Raw genomic sequence first — 21,969 nt, forward strand, 5'->3', positions numbered from 1 at the left:
TCAGACTCTCCAATAAAACTGCATTCGCACAAAGACAGAAATGCAGGTTTATAAAGATGTGTACGTTTGATTCAGTTTTATAAATCTCAGTCGTTGTGAAACTAGATGCACATATTGAAATGCCCCAAATCACCTGTTTGCACATAAATACTTCTGCCCACAGCGCAGTTTGAGTCACATTGGCGTGGTTTTCACACAGCAGCAGAACAGTTACACACGACCATTATGCACAGTTATGGGTATTTATAGCACCTGTACACAATCATTAGGCGATATAACAATGATCTTTGTTATAAATCAATCAAGTTATAGCTCACATTGAAAGAGACTCTACAATCCAGAATAAAAAAATTATAATAAAGTGTGAAATCTTGAGACACTGAACATAGTTCTTCAGTTATCACTTTAAATACAAACAAACACTGAGCAAAGTCACTCAGGTTGTGGAGGTTTTTTGTAAGTGCAGAACATGTAAAATAAAGCTGGTGTGTGAGGCACGCACACACACACACACACACACACACACACACACACACACACACACACACACACACACACACACACACATACACACATACACACATACACATACACATACACACCCCCACTGTTAGAAAGACACGGCCGCTTTGTCACGTCATTTTTCAAACAAATGCTAACCAGGCACGCACAGCAGAGAGCGAAAGAAGAGCAAATTATCATGTGGGGATATGGATGGCTGATTATTCCATTATGTCCCAGGTACAGAACTCATCAGTCGTGGCAAATTCTCTCTCTCTCACTCACACACACACACACACACACACACACACACATGCTTTCCAGCAGATGTTCACACACTCTATTAGAAGCAGTGTTGGTTTAACTCGATGTGACCAGACCTCCGCCTGTGGAGAGGAGCGAAGGGGAGGAAAGGAGGAAAGGAAGGAAGGAAGGGAAGGAGGAACAGTGACAATCCAATCAGTGGGCAGGTGTTTCCTGATTCTGGTGTAAAAAATTAGGTCAAAATTTTATTTTCTCGTCACTTCAGGGTTCCACACAGTGTGGGAACTTTGAGCACTGACTTGCTTTGTATCTGTTCACAGTTTTTATTCACAGTCTTTTTTTTTTTACAAATACAAATCTTTTCAAAGTCTGCACAAGCTTGAATTTCTCCTGCAGATTTCTTTCACAGGTTTATTTACAGCCACTTTTACATCACTTTAACTCTCTTTCTCTCTCTCTCTCTCTCAGGAGGGGTGGAAGCCAACTCCCAAACCACGTCTCAGGAGCTCCTCATTCCAAACGATGTAAGTGCTCTGGATGTAAATTAATATAACTTGACATAATTGACACAATTTGCCACATGCATCGCCACGTCACCTCTTCTCAGAGTCACACAGACACTTTGCACTGGTATCATAATGTCTGATCTACTGACGATCAACGTCTATAAATCTGATTAGAATTCATCCAGAAAGTCGCTCCACATTCTTTAACTTCAGCTCTTCACTATCAAAAGTAATTGAGGTAAAAACTTGACTGATATTCTGCAGGTGTTATCTTTACCTCGTGGTTTGATATTGAAACTTGACAGAAGAAAGGAAACTAACGAGCTGAGGTCAAAAGGAAACGGAGGCCAGTCTAGCCCGGTCTAATATGGCGGTGATGCTGACGTAAGATCCAGCAGCTGATACGGCGTCTACGCATATATGTCTGTGGGTGTTTGGTCATAAACCAAAGTGTTGGAGAATTTAAATTTTTGACCTGATGATTTGCGCTAGATGAAAAAAAAGCAGAAGATCAAAGTTATTGCAGTTCATCCTGAGGGGAACGTGAATGCTTCATAACAATCCATCCGGCGGTTGTTGAGGTATTTCAGTCTGGATCAAAGAGGTGGGCAAAAGTAGCCACAAAACTAAAAAAAAAAAGCTCTGCTGTTTGAGACGTACACCACAGATTATTCTAACCTGAGTGTCTGACTGTGGGTTGGGGCTGATTATTATCTGAAAAAATATGAGCACATACTAAAAAAAACGAGGCACTCCTGCCCTCAGCCTCGGAGCCGGCTGCACTGCAGAGCTGCTAACGACACACTGTCCAGGCAGTGAATCAGAGCGGGGGAACAGTTCAGTGTCGTGCTCAAGGACACGTGACGTTTGATGGACATGTTGACTGTCGAAAGGTCAAAGCAGTGACTTTTAGTTTATAAGAAAGCCTTTGGCCACCCTGTCTCTCCCTCCCTCTGCTCGTCTCTCCCTCCTCCTCAACTCACCCTCACCCTCCCTCTGTCTGTCCATCACAGGCAGTAATTCCCCCGTCAGCGTTCAGCTGTTCAGTGCTTCACCGACGACGACGGCGGCGGCGGCGGCGGCGACGTGGCTCCTTTCAAAACTCTGAATTAAGCATCAAAGTAATAAAGCTGTTTACACGACTGTAATGTGACTCCTCGTCTAATAATCTGGCTCAGGAACGATAAGCAGTTATTGTGAACGTTCTGACAAAAAAATAAATAAATAATAATAATGAACACAGACCCGGCCTGACCGCGTATAAAGAGAAGCGCAGCCACAAAAAACACAACATGAGATTAAAGCAAACTGTGCGGCACTTAAAGTTTCAGCTCGGTTTGTCGTGGGACGTCAGAATGAAGCTGCTCACACACATTAAAGCGCTGTGACGCAGGAGAAGTCTGAGTCTGCGTCCCGTGGCACGCTTCATTAGCAGAGAGGAATTAAACTGAGCCACAAACATTTACACTGGCGTCTGACGGCAAGTTGAATTTTAGTGGAATAAGGGTCAGCACGTTTGTTTATTTTCCCCACATAAATCATATGCCTGAATCTAAGAATGTGAGTCTGTTGGTGTAAGACCAGCGTTTAAATACAAGAGGGAGGCAAGGGTAACTGGATACAAGGAAAATCATTTCAAAATTAAACAGGAAAGCATAAATACAAAGCCCCAAACTCATCATAGGGGAAAATAATGATAATTACAGTGTTGAGTTACTAACTTTATATAACAATAATTTCAAAGAGAAAAAAAGAGTCTTGTTTTCCTTCCAGGGGCATGATGGGAGAGTGTGGTAGACATACGCTGTAAAAGGTGTAACAGTACCACAGTATTACAGATGGCACATCGTGTGTGTGTGTACATGTGCAAGCAGACTGAATGTAGAACAATAAGTTAGTAAGGCCGTTATGGACAGTAAAACAGTGAGACAGATGTAAAACCAGATGTAGGAAATGGCGATAACGGCGCTCCGGTGTGAGCTGATCCACGCCTGATTTACATCGAAGTTTAATATGAGATTCGCAGATCAGCTCTGGTTCAGAGCCGAGAAAACGAACCTGTTTGTTTGTATTTTCCATTATCATCACGATCACAGCACACACCGCCTCAAAGACTGGCAGGGAGCGGCAGACTACCTCACAGTCAGACCTTTACTGCCGTTCTGCCCGTTTAACCGGCTGCTGACAGCACCGGCAAACAGAATCATGACAGTTTAATGAAAACCACCAAACAGAGGTTTTAAATTTGGTTCACTGGCGATCCACGGATATACGTGGCGCTGGATGGGAAAACGCGAAATGGGAACAGGAGCGCAGCGAGCGTGTTTTTCCCATAAAATGCGTACTCCCCCTTTCTGCCTCACTTCACTGTACGAGTCGTCCTCTACTTTGCCGCTCTCCGTCCATCCATCAGTGGCTGTCAGTCAGTCGTTCAGTCCGTCTCACAGCGGTTGCCTGGAGCCTCCGTCCTGTAGTCAAAACACTGGGTTAAAAACAGCAGCCGGATCCCAGTTTGTCAGCAGCTCCGTCTGCAGGACAAACACAGAGACACACACACACACACACACACACACACACACACGCGTTACCTTCACTTAACCGTCAGTGAGTCAGGCACCATTTGTTGTCACTATGTTATTTCAATGCAAACAGGAAACATTCCCTCCATTTTCCCAGGAGCACCTCATTGAAAAATGTTAACAGCATCCACTAAATCTTCTGAGCTGAAACTAAAATCAAACCCTCGACCGTGAAATAGGATAAAATGACCCACAAGTGCCGTCACTTTTTAGGATCTGGAACATACCAAATACCAAAATATGGGTTTAAAGGTTTTAAATGGTTCAAACCAAGTGGACCGTGCTGAGGGCGATGACTGTTACATTGTGACATCACAAAGTTGCAGAAGTCCTGACGGCTGGTTTTGAGGCTCAGTTTCTGAATACAGGCTGTGTGCATTTCTCTGTGGACTGAGGCTTTGATACTTTCACACTATTAATATAGAAGCTAGAGCTGATCTATAATCACACTACACCTGGAAATCCCACTCTATATAATATGGAACCTTTAAAATCATTAACTAATAGGTTTTATTTATTTAGCAGACTCGGCCACAAGCCCAGCAGACGTGCATTTCATCAATATTGTATCTAGTAGGAATCTTTTTCTGAGCGTGTCCATCTCATCGATCTAAACTATTGACATTAGTGTCCTGCAGCAGAAGAGACAGAAATCTTTAGCTGCATGGAAGTCAACAATGTGGAGGTCTTCATGGGAAAACCAGACCCGACTCTGGACCTGAGTCAGACCAGGTCCGAATTATACAAAAATACATGTGCTAATAAATAACAGTTACATACAGTATATCGTTGCAGGAGGAGAAAAATAATTTCCATAAATTAGTTTGTGAAGCAGATCAATTATTTTTGGACTCTGACCTCATCGGAAAAAACACGTCGTGCAAACTAGTTCTGTCTGAGTGTAACACGAGTCTTCGGGTCTTTCCGGATCAGGTCTAATTATTCTCAGGTCTGTTCCGGTCTGTTCTTCCCGCGCTCCGGTCCACGTTTCTCTTTCAAAATTCATTCATGCACGTCCGCTCAGGTTTGTACCGAGGGTCATTTTCAGACTTTGTGAAGATCTCTAATAGCCTGTCTGATTCTTTCATGCTGGAGTTAGCTTCCCGTCACAGACGATGTCTACAGTTTCATTCTAACCTTACGTGTTTTAACCACCCACCAACAATCGGTCGTAAGCTATAGTTTATCCGCATTAAAAGATTGTTCCTTAACTTCAACACAAGTCTGCAGAATCACAGTGTTGACGTTCTTTTCTGGCGATGGAGAGAAAAATGAGAAACTGCACAAATCGGAGATGCGAGTGGAGATTCAGAGATCAGATTCAGAGGGTAGTTAGAAAATAAACAGCAGAATACAGTAAATACATGTGGCGCTGCTCATACATTGAACCCTCCCTCCACAGTTGTCGTGTTTCCCACATTTCTCGCTGTTTCTGCTCGAGGCTTCGTTCATTCTTCAGCATCTCTCTCCCCGGGAACTCACACAGTCATGTTCCATCAACATCTCTCCACACTTTATACACGAGCCATCTGCAGCACGATAAAGGACAGACGGGGGGAGGGGGTCATGGTTCCACAGGAAACTCCGCCTCTCCGCTCTGACAAGATAATCAACACCTCCGCAGGTGCCGTCACCTTTCAGGTATAAATGGAGCATCAGTTTCAAGGCCCCGGAGCGTCCATTCATGTTTCTGTGCAGTTGCAACCACAGATCACGTGTGTGTGTGTGTGTGTGTGTGTGTGTGTGTGTGTGTGTGTATAGGAGAGAATGGTGTGAGGATCAAAAGGAGAACCAGCAACACCATAATAGCTTAAGACCCTGTGCATGTAAGTGTGTGATGTTTGTGTGTGTGTGTGTCACTGAGCAGTGCCAGGCAGAGCAGCTTAATGACATCCTATAGCTCACAGTTAGAGATTTAACAGCAACCCTCTCTCTCTCTCTCTCTCTCTCTTTCTGTCTCTCTCTCTCCTTCAATAAACCTTTTCCAAATTACAAGGGCAGCGTGGAATCGCCCAAAAATAGCCCTCTCTTCGTCCTCTTCCTCCTCAGCTTCGAGCCGATTTTACCCAACAGCACTTACATAAAAGCCGCTCGGAAAGAGGGGGCACGTAACACTGTACAGAGTCCTGCGAAAGAACCTCGTATCTCCGGAGCAGTCAGCCTTGTAGAAAGTGTAAAAGCCAAAGCTTGTTTTCACAGCGAGGGCCACTGCGACTGTTTCTCCCGCACTAAAGAGTGTGTGTGTGTGTGTGTGTGTGTGTGGGACAAATATCTTTTATAGCACTAATATTAACCCAAGCCACGATCTTCTCCCCCTAAACCTAACCAAGTAGTTTTACATAGCCACTTTAATTAAGACGGTTTCCTCATTTTGTTGATGACAGAAACGTATTTGCTGTCGCAGGTCAGTACGACAGTATCAGGAGGCCTTTGATGCACCGGCCCTGATCTGTTTTCTTCTAGTCACATGTGGACTGCAGGAGCCGGGGATCGAACCGCTGACCCTCTGATTAGTGGACAACCTGCTCTACCTTATGCTATCCACTGACATCGCTGTAATACATTTACTTTAATTACACGGCGCAGCGGTTCGCACTGTCGCCTCACAGCGAGGCGGCTCCGTTTGTCTCTAGATGGCGGTCCTGTGATACACTGGCGATATCAGATTGGCTGCAGCCCCGCTGTGACCCTAGAAGGATAAAGCGGTATGGATAATGGATGGATGGACTATAATTACATACAGGCCTAACCTGGAGATATGAGGGTTGTTTTTTTTTTTTGCTGGGTCGTACATGAGAAAGTCCGAGCGCCTGGTGCCTCTGCTGGTCGTGACTCGCAGCCTGTGATTCAATGAGGCCGTTCAGGGGGGTCGAACGGCGGCTAAAGGTGGATTTCACACAAATGGGTCCTGACCTGGTTGTTGTCAGCTGGCACTTTGTCATCTGTCTCTCCCACAGTGTCATTATAGCTTCCACACACACACACACACACACACACACACACACACACACACACACACACACACACACACACACACTTACATTATCAGACCTCTTTCCACGAATAGCCCACAGAGCAGATCTCCTCCATCAGAGCCTGGTGGTCAGATGACTTGTGGGGACAGGAATGTTTGTGCAGAGAGAGAGAGAGAGAGAGAGAGAGAGAGAGAGAGAAAGGGGCAATGAAGGAGTGAAAGATACCGAATGAAGGATGCAGAAAAAGGTGAAGTGAGCAGGCGAGGAGGCAGAAAGTGTGAATAAGAGAAAGATCTGGGTCACACACAGATAAAAGTGAGAAGGCTGAGAGGAGAGGATCAGTGGAGAGTTCTGCCTCTGAGTCTCTGTGTCGGAGAACTTTCATTCAGAGATGATTTAAAACAGAGGAGAACCCTTCAGGTGCCAGCACCCCCCCCCCCCCCCAAACCAGGTTTAGTTTGATGTGACTTCAAGTGGAGGATCTGACACCAGAACCTGCCTCGGCTCCTGGAGGACTTGATCCCCAACCGGGTCTACTAGTCCCTGTTAGAGAAACACATTTAAAAAGAAATGAAAGTAGACGCTTCTGTACAGGTGAGGAGGACTCACTGAAGGTTTGATGAAGACGATCAGTCACCGGATCTGAACCCGGTTTAACGCCCTTGCGAGATGTTGGAGCGACGTGTTGGAGCCATCACCATCAAAACACCGGAGTCGAGAGCGTCCTTTGGAAGACCGGTGTTTACCCCTCCGGTGGAGACGGGGAGAATCCGCAATGATCCACTTGAGTCTTGATTTTCAGGGCGCTTGACTCGACTCAGATCTGAGCACTGATGACTCGGACTCGGACTGGGACTCGACTCTTCTTTGGTGACGCAGACTTGGACTCAGACTCGATTAGTCGGGACTGGAGACTCGAGGTTTAGTGACTCGACTGCAACACTGCTGGAGACCAAAACAAACACTTCGGTTAAGGAATTAGGGAAAGATTGTGGGTTTGTGTTCCATGTGTTTTGTGTTTCAAGTCACTGTTGACTCTTTCAACATGTAACCAAGACAACCATATTTCCCCCTAACCTTTCCCACGTGCTGAGAGCGCCTAAACGAAACCACAAAAACGCTAAACGTACTTGGCCCACAAGCCAGAAAGGTTCCTGTCCCTGGATTCTGCTTAATGCTTCTAAAAACTGTTGCAGTTTTCTATAATTGCAGCTGAAGCAGCGCGTGGCGTCGAACAGACACGTTTCCTCTGGATGGTTTTGATCCGACTGTGTTGTTGCTTACGGCGCCGCACGACCGGCGGAGACACGTCTATATTTCCTTCTTTGTAGTTCACAAGATTGTCTGTGTTTTCTCATCTTGACAGAACGAACTCTGAATATTTAAATCAAGCAATAACTTCACTGTGATCGCAAGAAAAAAAAAATTAATTAGTAGAAAGAGAATGAAATTTCCCCGTCATTACAAGTCATTAACCTAAAACAAATCATTTCCCTGTGAAGCGAAGTATTACAACCGTTCTTACCATCTTTTAACTTTCATTATAAGTAAACAAATAATTAAGTGTAAATACTGAAGTTAATTAACATTATATGTTTTTTAATATGATGGATTTGAAGTTAATGAGCCGTAATGAGGGTTAATTAGCTGTTTTTGCCGATTCTTTACACCACACTGCCCTTATGGAGCTCAGAAAAATATACCATTGTTATTCTGTTTAAATTGGATTATATTAAGATTCTCTCTCATTATATTCCTGTCACGTCTAATAATATTTAAGTCATTTAAATGTATGTTGTTTCAGAGCAGAGAAAAGTGATGACTAACAGACTTTATGTTGCGGAGTCATTCAGATTTATTGTTCTGTCGGAGGTCTTGCTGTTTTATTTCAACTCTCAAATTTCCTTGCCGTTATTTTCAGTCTTTGTGTTTCGTTATTATCAAGTTTCTGTCTCGTCTGTGCAAAAAGACACGAGGTCAACGGTGCAACCTTCGCACGCAGGAGCTAACGAGGCATGTTTACGATCCGAGCTGACACCACAGTAAATATCAGTCTGTTGTTACGGTGACACCTACTGTACGACAAAACCCCCGCTGGGCCTGGTGTAGACACACACACGCACACACAAAGCTGCTGGCAGGCAGACGTGTCAGAGCTCACCACCTGTTGCTATTTCGTATTTTTAGATAGGAAAAGATAACAAGATGGATGGATGGATGGATGGATGAAGAGGCTGGAAAAAATAAAGGACAGAGATAGAGGTGGTGTAGGTGTGAGTTCACAAGGTCCGACACCAGCAAAGAAAAAAAGAAGTTAATGACATTTTCTGTAGCTTGTTCTCTTGTGTTGGGCGTTGAGACTGCGTTGGTTCAGCTCCGTCTCTCACTTCAGTTTTGATGCATTCAGGGGGGGTTCCTAATATTCTGTCCACCTCCGTCTATGGTCAGAAAGTATTCACTTCCTCCTCAGTAAAAGCGCTGACGCCAGACTGGAGAAACACTCCGTTACAGCAAAGTCAAAAATATCTGAGTATAATCGGGAAAATGTTCATAAAGTATTAAAAGGTAAAAGTATTTAATGCAGAAAATCTGTTTTACTGAATTTACTCATATATACCTCAAACTTCCTCCTAATTATTCAAATTAATTCAAACTATTAAAAGTAAAAGCTGGAAGCATGAAACGTTTTTTAAATGAAAATTAAATTAAATGCTTGTCAAAATAGTCGCCAGTCATTAATTCACTCATCGTTTAAGTTGTACTAGTATCTACCACTGGATTAGCAGTTTAGTTTATGACAAAGTATATGCAAATATCTTAATTTGTAAAGTAAGTGAACTAGTGTCCAGGAAGTCTTCGTCAATGAGCCAAATACACAGACCATGACACAGACAACATGGAGTCGTTCATGTTGTTAAAGGGGCACTCATCTTCTGTGACTGTAATCTCATCGCTCAGTTAGTGAGTTAGTTAGTTATTGATTCAGTTAGTTAGTTAGTTAGTTAGTTAAATATCTCAACTATTAGGACAGATGAAAGATAGAAGATGGTACAACGCTGCTTCATGGGAATGTTCTCTAATCTTCTGAATCGTCTGTCTCACCCCCCCACCCCCACCCCTCACAGCTGATTGGCTCAATCATCGGTCGCCAAGGCACCAAGATAAATGAGATCCGGCAGGTGTCGGGGGCTCAGATCAAGATCGGCAGTCAGATCGACAGCACCAGCGACCGCCACGTCACCATCACCGGCACGCCGATAGCCATCAACCTGGCGCAGTACCTGATCACTTCATGGTAAGTATCAACGCCGCGGGGGAGTGTCTGCAGAAAATAGACCAAAATATTTTACTTTACAGTCAGAACTGCTGAATTACATGCGACACGATCCAGATTTCTGTCTCAGTAACTTTTCCATGAGAGGAAATTTAGTTCTTCTGCTTCTTGGGTCAGTATTTTGTTTTTGGGGTTATTTTTTTTCCATTTTCAACTCTGGTAGCTTTTTTTTAAATGAATCACAGATAAAAAAAAAACACAGTGGAGATCACAGAGAAAACTGCTTTCTTCCTCAAAATCATTATGTTCAGTCATTTCATACGCCGAATAACTGAGAACACAGGACCGGATCAAAGCCGCCGCGGACGCAAAAACCCTCACAAGTCAATTACTGCTTCAGTGCAAATCTTCATATTAATAATAATCATCATGTGCATCATGAATTTCATCATGAACACGAATTTATTTATTTTCATAGTGTTGCAACTTCATTGACAACAACACACAGTCACAGTCATAGAACCAGATAGAAAAGAGTATTAAGCCTTCTGCTTTGTGAGAGACTCAGACTCCTCCTCCTCTCTTCTGATTGGCTCACCGACCTGTTGTTGCTAGAGCTGCAGAGAGAAGCCTGAGAGAGGAGATGTAAAACTACACTGAGATGGTTTTTGGTTCTTTAAAAACCACAAATATATCTTATGGATCAAACACTTCAAATAAAACACAGGAAAAGTGTAAAATATGGAGCTTTTAACCTTTTTTATTTTACCGTAGCATAAATGCACTCTTCTGCACAGTGCATGCATCGTGAAGTAGGAAGTGTCACCTGAAAAAATCATTACATGATAAAAAGAAATGAAGCTGTACATCAGAAGTAGAGATCAAGTAAGTCCCTCCTTCACTGAGCCATTTAATCGTGGCTGTGAATGTGAGCGACATGAGATACAGACTGTCGGGGAGACTTTAATTCAAGTTACCACCACCATGAATATGCAAATTCATGATTGGACTCTGGATGAAATTGATATTTCACTTACCAGTCATCGTGCCGCTGACTGGGGAGAAATCACACACACACACACACACACATACACATACACACACACACACACACACACACACACACACACACACACACACACACACACACACAGTGTAAAGCAAATGTAAGGATGGGTCAGCCTCATTCAGTCTGAAATGTCAGGTCATCCAAGGTGACAATGACGCTGAAGTGTCCATGACAAATCTGCTCTTTTCCATTATATATATATATATATATTTTTTTTTTTTTTAAATCAGTATCCACAAAGCTTCTTCCATCTGCTTCCTCTGTCGGCCGGGTCTCCCACCAGCTGACCGCAGAGCAGCAGCTAGATTCACTCCTGTCTCTTTGGTAGATAGTTGAGCCGCACTTCGGCAGGAAATATATCACCTCTGACTCCACTACATGTTTCTGACAGCTGCAGTTACCAGTTTGTTTCGCATGGTTTCAATAAAATAACTGTCGGAGGCCCAAAGACAGCCTCAGATTTATCTACTGACCTTTTGGAGGGGCTTGACCACTAACCTCACTAACACTGTGTATACAGTAAACCAGAGGTCACTAAAAGGGGGGCCGTGGTCCAGATATGGACGCAGACAGACTGTCGAAGTGTCGGAGCCATATTGTCTGACAGTTGTCTGTTTGACAGATTTTCTTCCCCCGGTTCGTTTCCTGCAGTAAAGATGTCAGGAGACGCTGTGAACTCGTTTTCACTCCTGAATTTTTCTTTCCCTCGTTGCAGCAAAACACGAAACCTTCAGAAACTTCTGCAGGTTGAAACTGGACGAACCAAAAACTTTCAGCGCCGAACGACAAACAGACTGAAAACTAGGCTTGGGAGATATTCTTATTTTAATAATGTCCAGCCCAAATATCATGATATATATTATTGCGTTATTACAATATCATTGCAATATACGATATTATCATGATATATGATATTTCATTATTTTTTTTTATATTATGAAAAATATTGCATATGGTGGGAAATATTGCAATATTTGATATTATCGAATATCGGCCCAAGCCTACTGAAGACGATTACTACCCTAGCAACATTACCGCTACAAACAACCCACAATGCAACACTCTCTGTCGAATACGATGATGGTGTGAACATGTAATTGTCTCGTCCCCGAATTTAAGACGACTCCAACTTTTTCAAATCTGACTTCCAGATGGAAACATCATCTGATATTCAGGCCACTACAGTATATTGATTTATATTATGTTGAAATGATTTAACACTTACCTTCTATGACGCAGACGCACGACTTCACCCTCTCCTGTTCTGAAGCAAACGCTCAGCGTTCGCGTTTGCTTTGTGCGGCTGTGGCAGTGACAAATGGAGGATGACCGCTCTGATCTGAACGTGACTCCCTTTTATCTGCTGTTGATTATTCATGCCTCGGAGCGCGCTCCCTGCGGACCTTCGCGTGCAATCAGGGAAGCTGTCAGGAACAAACGCTCCCACCACAGTGTGGAGAGAAGGGGGGGAAGAAGAAGAAGAAGAAGAAGCCACAGCTTGAATAGATGCAAGAAATGTTTCCAATCACTCAGTCATTGGGCCGAACAGTTCATTTGCTTACATGCTACACTGATATCTGTGTTAGCTTATTATATCTAAAATTATAACGAGATCTTACAGCAGCTTCAGTTCAGCTACTGTGGAAAGATCAGTGTGACAGTTTCCTGTTGTGTTCATCTTGAATTCCAGCTTCTTTCTTTTTATAAACAGCTCTGTTTCGTCCTTCTTTACCTCTTGAACATCAGTCCCACTGTCTTTAAACGCAGCTTGTTGAGAAACAGGAAGTGACACAGTTTGGCAGAAGCTGTAAATGTCAGTGTCGCTTGCAGAGGGTGAGGCACATTAATGTGTGTTACAGAAGGAAAAAAAAAAATCTTGACAAGCTGTGTCCTAAAATGCCGTTTACACTCGATATTAAGATGTGAATGTGTATGAGGGGAATATGTACAGTGATGGATGGTGTAAGTGCACATGCACCACATCTGGAGGTGGTGTGGCTCGTATCCAAAGCAAAGCCTTCTCCATCTGCAAAGGAAAACTCCATATAGCAGCATTACTAATCTGATCTGCATATGGAAACCAATCAGTCGAGATGCAAGAGTAATTAATTATCCAGGTGTTGTCAATATGCAGATAATGTGTCCAGATAACAGGTTGCATGTTAATACCAGGTGTGTTTGGGTGTTTAAATGTACAGTATTTTAGAGAGCTGAAGTTCCATCATCACTCTGAGAGGAAACATGAGACTCGACTGGCTGCTGCACTGCTGCTCTTTACTGCCAGTAAAATCCCAAATGAAGATCTTTAGCATTCAGCAGCTACAGCTCCCTTTAGGTTTCGGTAGCACGCCTCGGGCTAACGCTACATTCATACACATACAGATGCAAAGTAGTGAGCAGGTTCTGGCATTTTACTGCAGCTGTAGCTCTGTGGGTTTGTTGAGCATGTCCTTTACATGATCTGCTGCGACAGTAGTATCTGTATGTTATGTTTCAGATATGAGCGATGCTGCCAGTAAACAGTAGTTCAAAGTTTTATTAGTTACACACCAAGGTACAATGAACGGTAAGCCAAGGATGAAATGAGGGTCGGACTAATCAGCAGGGAGACTGCAAAACTTCAAAACTGCAAAAAAATCAATAAATAAATGATAATGTTTTTTTGCTGTTATGAAAAATAATAATTTCAAATTGATCAAATATCGGCCCAAGCTGATTGCAAAGTTGTTTTCTGATGTATCCTCCCGCAGCTGTTGGTTTCTTGACAAACCTTCTACATTGTGCTACGTGTCGTTGAATCTGTTTTCACTACAGTAATGACGCCCGGGAGAGCGGGAGCGATCTGCACGGCCGTCCCGTGTCTGCGCTGGGAGGGAACTCTGTAAACAGCTCTGGCCTGGTTTGTCTCCCGCGTTGCATCAGAGGAGATGTGCATATGAAGTTGAGCTTTTCGCTTTTTTTGAGAGTGAAGAGCAGCCGTTTTGCCTTTAACATCATTTTATTTTATCTTGGTTAAAATTCTCATGTTGTTAAATGTTGCCGTCCAGTCCAAACGCACGGAGCTAGTAGCACAGATGCTAACCGTCTGCGTGGAGTGGGACTTCAGCTCTCTAAAACGATAAATGGGTTGTTTGTGGTATAGAAGGTTTTTTTATGCTTCTTCATCATCTTCATCATCTCTGACAAAGCTTTCATCCTAATATATCTATAATGGTTTTGTTCCCTCCTCCCTAAGCCCCCTCCCAAGCCATCACCCCAACTTATACAGCACACCCCCCATCCGTACAGCGAACTCCCCTACAATAATCTGTTGCAACCTCCAGCAAAACACACCTGTCTTATGATTTTAGTTTTGTCAAATTTCCTTTGTTTCATTTTTACTCTCCAAAATATCCTCTTTGTTTTCCTGTTAATTTTCCTTTTTTGGTTTTTACTCTTGATTTCTTTAACATGTCTTTTATTTAACCCTCTAACCCTTCTCCATCCAAAAATCCCTCTTCCTTACCCCTCTCCCCTTCCCTCCACCCTCCGTCCCCTCCCTTCCTTCCACCTCCTCTCCCGACCTCTTCCTCCTTCCTTCCCTCCCTCCCTCCCTCCTTCCTTCCTTCCCTCCCTCCTTCCCCCGTACCTCCCCTCCTCCAGTTTAGAGACCGCCAAATCCACCGCCCAGTCCTCCTCCATGCCGTCTCCCGTTGACCTGACCATGAGCTTCACCCAGCCCGCCCCCCCTGCCTCTGCCTCGTCCTCCTCCTCCTCCCCCCTGGCAGCGATGGGCGCCACACTGTCCCACGCTCCCATCCTGGGCGCTCCCTACGCCCTCCCACTCTCCAGCCTCCTGGGAGTGAAATCCATCCCCTACCTGGCACTCTCCACCCCTCCCGCCTCAGCAGCAGCGGCGGCGGCGGCGGCAGCGGCCATCGGGGCTCCCATGTTGCAGGGCTCAATGCCCACGGCGGCAACGGCGGGCGTCCCGGTTCAGGCTCATGCGGCGGCAGCTCTGGCGTCCTACACGGCCAAGATCTCATCCTCAGCCAACGGGATGAAGAAGCCAGAGAGACAGAAGTTTGCTCCGTACTAATGAAGGAGGAGGAATCTGCATCACTGAGGTAGCTCCTGCGCTGGTGTTCAGATGGACAGGGCAGTTTTTCATTTCCTGCTTTTACTCTTTACTCTTTTATTCCTCTGTCTCTCTCTCGTTCTACTGTTTCTTTCTTGGCCTCTCTTTCTCTCTCCTCCAATTTTCTTTAAAACTGTCAAAGTGGGATCAGTGGAACATGTTTGATTTCAGATAGGGCCGCAACATCATCCATGGAGGCCATGCACAGCAGCAACACACTGGGTTTTCCCATGGTGCAGTGGTTGTGGTAGTGTGGCGTGTTGGAGGTGCCACAGTAAGAGTCTGTTCAGCTCAATGCGGCTCGTTCTGTTCGTGCTGTTCCTGCCTGCAAATCGTTTTTTTACTGAAGGATGGCACCTTTAACTTGGGGATAAATACACTGCATTTCCTGTAACCTCTTCACAATAAAAGCCTCCCACTAAAGTTTTAATGTGAAGCCAGGCCACAAATACCAAAGACAGGCTTCGAAACAGTGTCACCAGTATTATATAGTTCATTCAGTTTATTTTTTAACATCAAAATGTCCAGCTCACAAAAATTATTCAAACCTGAAAAATATTTATCTATGTTACAGGTTTTGCAGTGAAAGTTAATATTGGCCAATACACAATATTTGATTTTTTAAACTCAAAATATCAATATTGGTATCAGCCTTACAAATCCTGCATTGGTCGGGGGAAAGTAACTGAACACGGCTCTGACTCGGCTGAAATATGAAAGTACGAGCAGAAACTTCAAACTGCAGAGACTCAGGTAGAAGCAGGGCGACCCCGCACTCGTGGAAAAACCCCCCAAAAACAGCTAAAGAGCAGCTAAATGGACAAAACTGTAATTCCTCAGTGACTCGGAAACCTACAGAAAGAGAAGTCGTCATTATTCCCTCTGTGAATTCATAACAAACAGCCACAATTAATAACTCCAAACCCGCTGATAACTGATCCCGGTTAAAGGGAGGAACTCTCGGTGTGACGCCGCGCCGCAGTGGCTCTCATCGTGGGTGATGACAGAGGTTCAGATGTTCATGCTGATCCCCGTCTAAGCTCCACGTGGACAAAATTAACTAAAGAACAAATAGAAGATGGAGAATAATAATGAGCATTTGTTTTTGTGACAGGACACAAACGTCAGACGTCTCAGTTTCCTGACGTGTGTTCACAGTTCATAATTATCCTGCAGCAGGTGTGAGATTTTTTTTTGACTTTTCATTTCTCGGTGGTGATTTAAAAAAAATAGAAAATAAAAAAAAAAAATTTAAAAATGTGCACAAGCAGACAATCCTGTACAGTAGCTTTGTAAGGCTGATGGATCACTACACGCAGCGGCCGCGCCGCTTCACGTCTTTACGTGTTCGTTCGGCATCGGTTTATGCGTCACAGCTGCACGTTTTCCGTGCGGACGTGAACTTGTCTATAACAAACCACTCAGGGTCGCTGACTCCTCTCGACTTTCCACTTGTAGATAAGCGGTCTACAGCACAGCCATAACTCACAAAGTCGGCCTACGTGTCACGGTGTGCGTCAGCTTCTGCGTCCCCTTTGCATGGGCGATGGTTTTTGGGGGAAATCGTGGGAAGCTGATTTTCTAACTCGGACTCAGACAAACCCGTGGATGGCTTCGTGTCTCTGTGTGCAGCCTCATTCAGGGTGTCAGCTGCGTCTTCTCTAAAGAGGGGAAATACACTTCCTCCAGGACTGAAATATATGAGAACAAATATTTATATTATTTAGTAAATGAACACTTTGGCCTGAGGTGAGCTTCCTCCCATGCTGAGTACAACCCCGGGCAAGGTCTGCCAATCAAAAGGGTTAAATTCAGATCGTAGTTGTTAAGATTATATTCAAGGGGAGGGTGAGGGCGATGAAATGATGAGGGATTTGACCTGAGAGGTGTTTCATAAAGAAGCAACAGGGAATGTTTGGTTTGCATTAGCAGTTAGCGCTGCAGCATTAACAGCTCTGATATGTTTGTACAGCAGTGACCGCTGTAACCACTGATGCTGACGTCTGTTAGACACTAAGAACAGAAACTGAACTCATAACAGCCGAGATTCAGATACAAGCTACAAAAGATAAATACAAAGACAAATAATAACAATAATTAATATCTATTTGTCAATCTATTTGTTATTTTTTAAACAATCTGGTGAGAGTGGCGAGGACGCTATCAGCTTCTAATGGCAGGAAGCTAGTCATGAGAGCAGTAGCTGCACGCACGCACACACACACACACACACACACACACACACACACACACACACACACACACAGGTAATTACACAGTAAGTGCTACTCGTGTCAGAAGAATGTGATAAATCTAACAAGTACCACAAACAGAGTTGTGTTCACAGCGCAGCAGTAAAGAGGAACCTTCGGGGAGAAAACTCTGTGTTTCAGTCTGACAGGTTAATTTGTAACGCTGGTTCAGTCCGGAGGTGAAACTTCGGCCTGACCAGGACCAGGCTCGTCCCGGAGGGTCCAGTCCCCAGGTAACTTAGGTCAAGCGAGTGGCCACCTGAGAGACGAAACTCAGGGCAACACAGATCCCAGGAAATGTACTGTGATAATTTAGTACATTTTAAAAGATGTGGATGTGGATTAAGAGTTATTAAGACAATCTTAACCTTCCTATGATATATGCCGGTTTAACAGTCAACCAGTTGGAGCGCTAATTAAAGAAATATTTCATAAATTCATATATTACATGTATTTTACGACAGAGTGTTCAGGCTAAAAAAGACATCTGAAATTTTGAGAATAAAAGTCATAATATTACAAGAATAAAAGTCGTAATATTTCAAGAATTAAAAATGTAAAATATTAATATTAAGGAAATTACAAGCAACCAATCAAACGGGTGAGAGGACAGTCAGTGGCAGCCTGAGCTGCTTCTGGCAGCTGCTGATTGTCTGTCTCACAATAGAATCGACTCTGATGAGCTGATGAGCCAAAAGATGAAGTTTCTCCTTATTTGTGAAACGTAAAGTAGAACTTTACAGGATGCTCCACGTTCCTCATTTTATTTTAGTCTCAAAATTACGACTTGTAATTTCAGATTTTTTTTTCCTCAGTGTGGCCCTAATACTCCTCCTTGTGTTTGATTATCTATTAATGATGATTAAAGGTGATTTCCCTTCTTTTTAGGAGCCCACTGTTAAACACGCTGTAAAACTGCACACAGAGATGAAAAATAAAAACGTGTGTTTGACTCTGATTACACGGGGAAAAAAAAGTAAAATTCAGCAGAATTCACCTTCGGTTTCCCAGCAGCTCTTTGAGTGTGAACATCCGCCACACCCTCATTTTCCAATAATCCCACTTTTCCATCCCTCACTCTTCTTCCCGACTGGTTTTCGCAGCTCTGCCCTGATCAGAGCGCCTGTCCGGACGTCCGCCGGGTGTTTGTTTGTAGCTACTGTCTGATGATGATACTGATGTTTAAGGTTATTTGGGCCACAAAGCCTGTAAAAGCCATAGAGACTATCCAGCTTCTCCCTCCCCGTCTGTTTCCCGCTCTCTTTTTGTCCCTTATTCTATTGTATACTCTCATATTTATTGACTAATATGAAATATTCCCTCAGAGTTTATATCACTGGTCACTAACACTGAGCTGAACAACTCGGCTTTTGTATACAATGATGTCTACTTGTATAGGACTCTTTCCCTTTCTGCTTCCTGTCTGTTTTTCTTCTTCTTTAGTGTCAGGATTTGTTGTATAAAAGTTTTTTAAAACATACAACAAAATTTAAAAATGTCTCCTTTTTTTTTTTTTGGCGTTAACAGTCTGTATTTGTTTGCATTCACAATTCTCATTTGAAATGTGTTGTTTAAATTATTTTTTAACTTATTAAAAAAAAAAAGATTATTACATTTACAGTTTTAGAAGAAAAAATGTTTCTTTTTTTCCAACATGGCTGCAGGTAAATACTGTAAAAAAAAATGTACTTGAGTTTGTTTTTTTTGTTTGGTTTTTTTTTGTTTTTTTTTTTTAGTTGTGTGAAAAAAGTTAACATTGTTTTAGGAAAAAAAAATAAAAAAAATTCACTGTAACATTAATGCTAATAACCAGATGTTTTTGTTAGATAGAAGAGTAGTGTTTTCACTTGTGAGCTGAAACTGGACATTTTACCACACACACACTTTCAGACTTGGGAACATGTGTTTGTAAATGTCTGCCCTGCTTCTCAACTCCTCGGCCACAGAACTACAGTAGAGTAGAACTAGCCGACCACTTCCTGGACACCTGTAGAAGGTGACACATAGAATATGACCACAGGTAATTCATATTACCCGACACAGATTCGAGAAAAGGCCTGCGGTCGACAGTCCAGCGCTGCCGCCCTGCTGTACTCTGGTGACTGATGGAGGATTATAAAGGAACAGGGTTCAGTCTATTTGTTGTAGCTCTGTGGCAGAGGCGGTCCTCTGTGTGTGAAAGTAGCAAGCTATGTTTGTTTTACTTTATTTTATTATTGTTTTTATTTTTTTCAAACTGAACTGATGCTCAGCGCGGTTTTTACTGTCCTTGCCAGAGTGTCAGAGACTAATGCTGCATGTTTGCTTGGCCTCACTAACACACACACACACACACACACACACACACACACACACACACACACACACACACACACACACACACACAGACAGGCCTCGGTCGTTGCACTGACCCCCTCTTCACTGACAGTGTGAACTAAAAGCAATACTAAACAGCCGGATGAGTAGCTACACACTGCAGAGCAACAGTGGCAGGCAAATATACGTGTGTGTACAAAGACATTAATATTTAACTCGATGGGTTGTTGATGCATAGAGTTTCTCTGTTCCTTCTGTTTGTTTTTAAAAATAATTCTAATGACGATGTGGTATATTAAACAAGCTCACTTATTTTTATAAAGTCAGATAACCTTGTTGATGAACTGAACTGTGGACACCGTGTTCAATCACGCCACTCATCCGTCCTCTCCACACTCCACACCATGTTTTCATTTCACTCTTACTTTATCTTTCTTCTTTTTTTTTTTTCCACTTTTGGCCATCGTCCACGTCCATGTGTCCTCCGACCATTTGCATGAGTCTGACTTGAATTGATGTCTATGCAAAAATCATCTCTGTGAGGTTCAGCTCAGTGATCCGTGCGGTGGGTTCACCTGGAGGCTGTGCTGGTGCATGTGAAGTGCAGCTGAAATGAAAGGGCTACGGTCGACTACGGGTCTGACTCGCAACGCATCTGTCCTCAAGATCAGTTCATGATTAGTTCACTATAAAGTCCCAAAACAATACGTACATCTGATCCTGGTCCAATCTGGTTCGAGAAAGTGTAACTGCAGAATGTGACGTGAAGAGATCCTCTAGAGAGAAGACGTCTCACTCTGTCTCAACCAGTCCTCCGTCCTCCAAGAGACAAGTTCCACTTTGTCCTTTTTTATCAAATTACTCACAGAATTAATATTAATTAAGTGGAAGATGATCAGACCGCTAGAGAGGGACGGTCAGCGCTACATGAATGTTTTTCTGACTCATGAAATAACCTGCTGTGCTATAACAGGTGGTGAAACCAAAAAAAAAAAAAGTTTTAATTTATTCACAGCAAAATTAACAAGACTCTGGGACTTTGTGACACAGACAGACTTTAGCTCAAGCCCAACCTGCTGTTGAGGAAAACGCAAATTCAAACTCAAAAAACAAGCGAGAAAATCTCTCCTCGGGATGAATGTGTTGCGAGACTCAGACCCTCGGGGCAGTGGGACGGAGGTTTCAGCAACACTTCACAAGACTCTATCAAACATGGAGTGGAAATTTACTCTATAAAGATGCTCTCATTCCAAGTTGTACTACACACACACACACACACACACACACACACACACACACACACACACACACACAGATAAACATAACAGAAATATACCCAAACACACATTCACCGGGAACCAACTGCTGAACGAAAGGAGCACGGTGATGAATATTGTATTGCACTCGAACATGAAAAATCCATTATGACGAGATATTCTCTACCGAGTATGAAGTACTACCATCTTTCTGTTTTAATTTCTGCTCTTTGTATATCAGCCTGATGTGTTTGTGATTCTCTGTTTTCTTTCCATTCATGCCATGTTCTAATAAATAAAACCCACACTGAAAAAAAAAAAAGAAGTGTTGACTGATTTATGTTTAATCTGGATGGTTGGTTTCAGAGCAGGAGAGGATATGACGTGATAGATGCACAGTTTACCAGTAAAACGTGTGTGTGCCTGTTATTGCACACTGCAGATACCCGACTTTTAACTTTAATTATAGGCCAAATACCTGAGGGGGTGTTCTTCACTGTCATTATACAGCTGAGGAGCATGCAGGAGCTGTCTGCAGCAGCATCAAACATCACTGTGAACAACATCCCTACAGCTGTTTACAGCAGTTACCCAGCCAGAGAAAGTTTGTTTCCCCCAGTATCACGGACACATAAGCAGTAAAAAAAGAAAAAAAAAAACAGATTGTGGTGTAGGTGGACGTCTGCTGTTGTGATCACCTTGTGCATGAACCTCAGCGAAACATCCGACCGGTTCTGTGACATAATGTGCAGCGTGAAGGGAAATCAGACTTTCTGCTGCAGCAAACATCCACCGCTCTTCCTCCAGCAGCAGCTAATTAGATCAGCTTCCCACACACACACATACACACATATACACAC

At 43.3% G+C, this 21,969-nt stretch overlaps 1 protein-coding gene across 2 annotated transcripts in view; it reads left to right on the plus strand.

Moving 5' to 3' along the window:
* The window catches only part of pcbp4 (poly(rC) binding protein 4), a 153,460-nt gene extending 132,012 nt beyond the window's left edge, over positions 1 to 21,448 (plus strand). For both annotated transcript variants that reach the window (XM_056399217.1, XM_056399225.1), the window contains 3 exons: positions 1,234 to 1,289; positions 9,951 to 10,120; positions 14,811 to 21,448. In XM_056399217.1, the coding sequence (XP_056255192.1) occupies positions 1,234 to 1,289; positions 9,951 to 10,120; positions 14,811 to 15,246 (662 nt within the window). In that variant the 3' untranslated portion in view covers positions 15,247 to 21,448. The remainder of the gene's footprint in view (positions 1 to 1,233; positions 1,290 to 9,950; positions 10,121 to 14,810) is intronic.
* The last annotated feature ends 521 nt before the right edge of the window (positions 21,449 to 21,969 follow it).

Source organism: Seriola aureovittata, chromosome 2 (assembly GCF_021018895.1).
Source record: "Seriola aureovittata isolate HTS-2021-v1 ecotype China chromosome 2, ASM2101889v1, whole genome shotgun sequence".
Classification (NCBI taxonomy): domain Eukaryota; kingdom Metazoa; phylum Chordata; class Actinopteri; order Carangiformes; family Carangidae; genus Seriola; species Seriola aureovittata.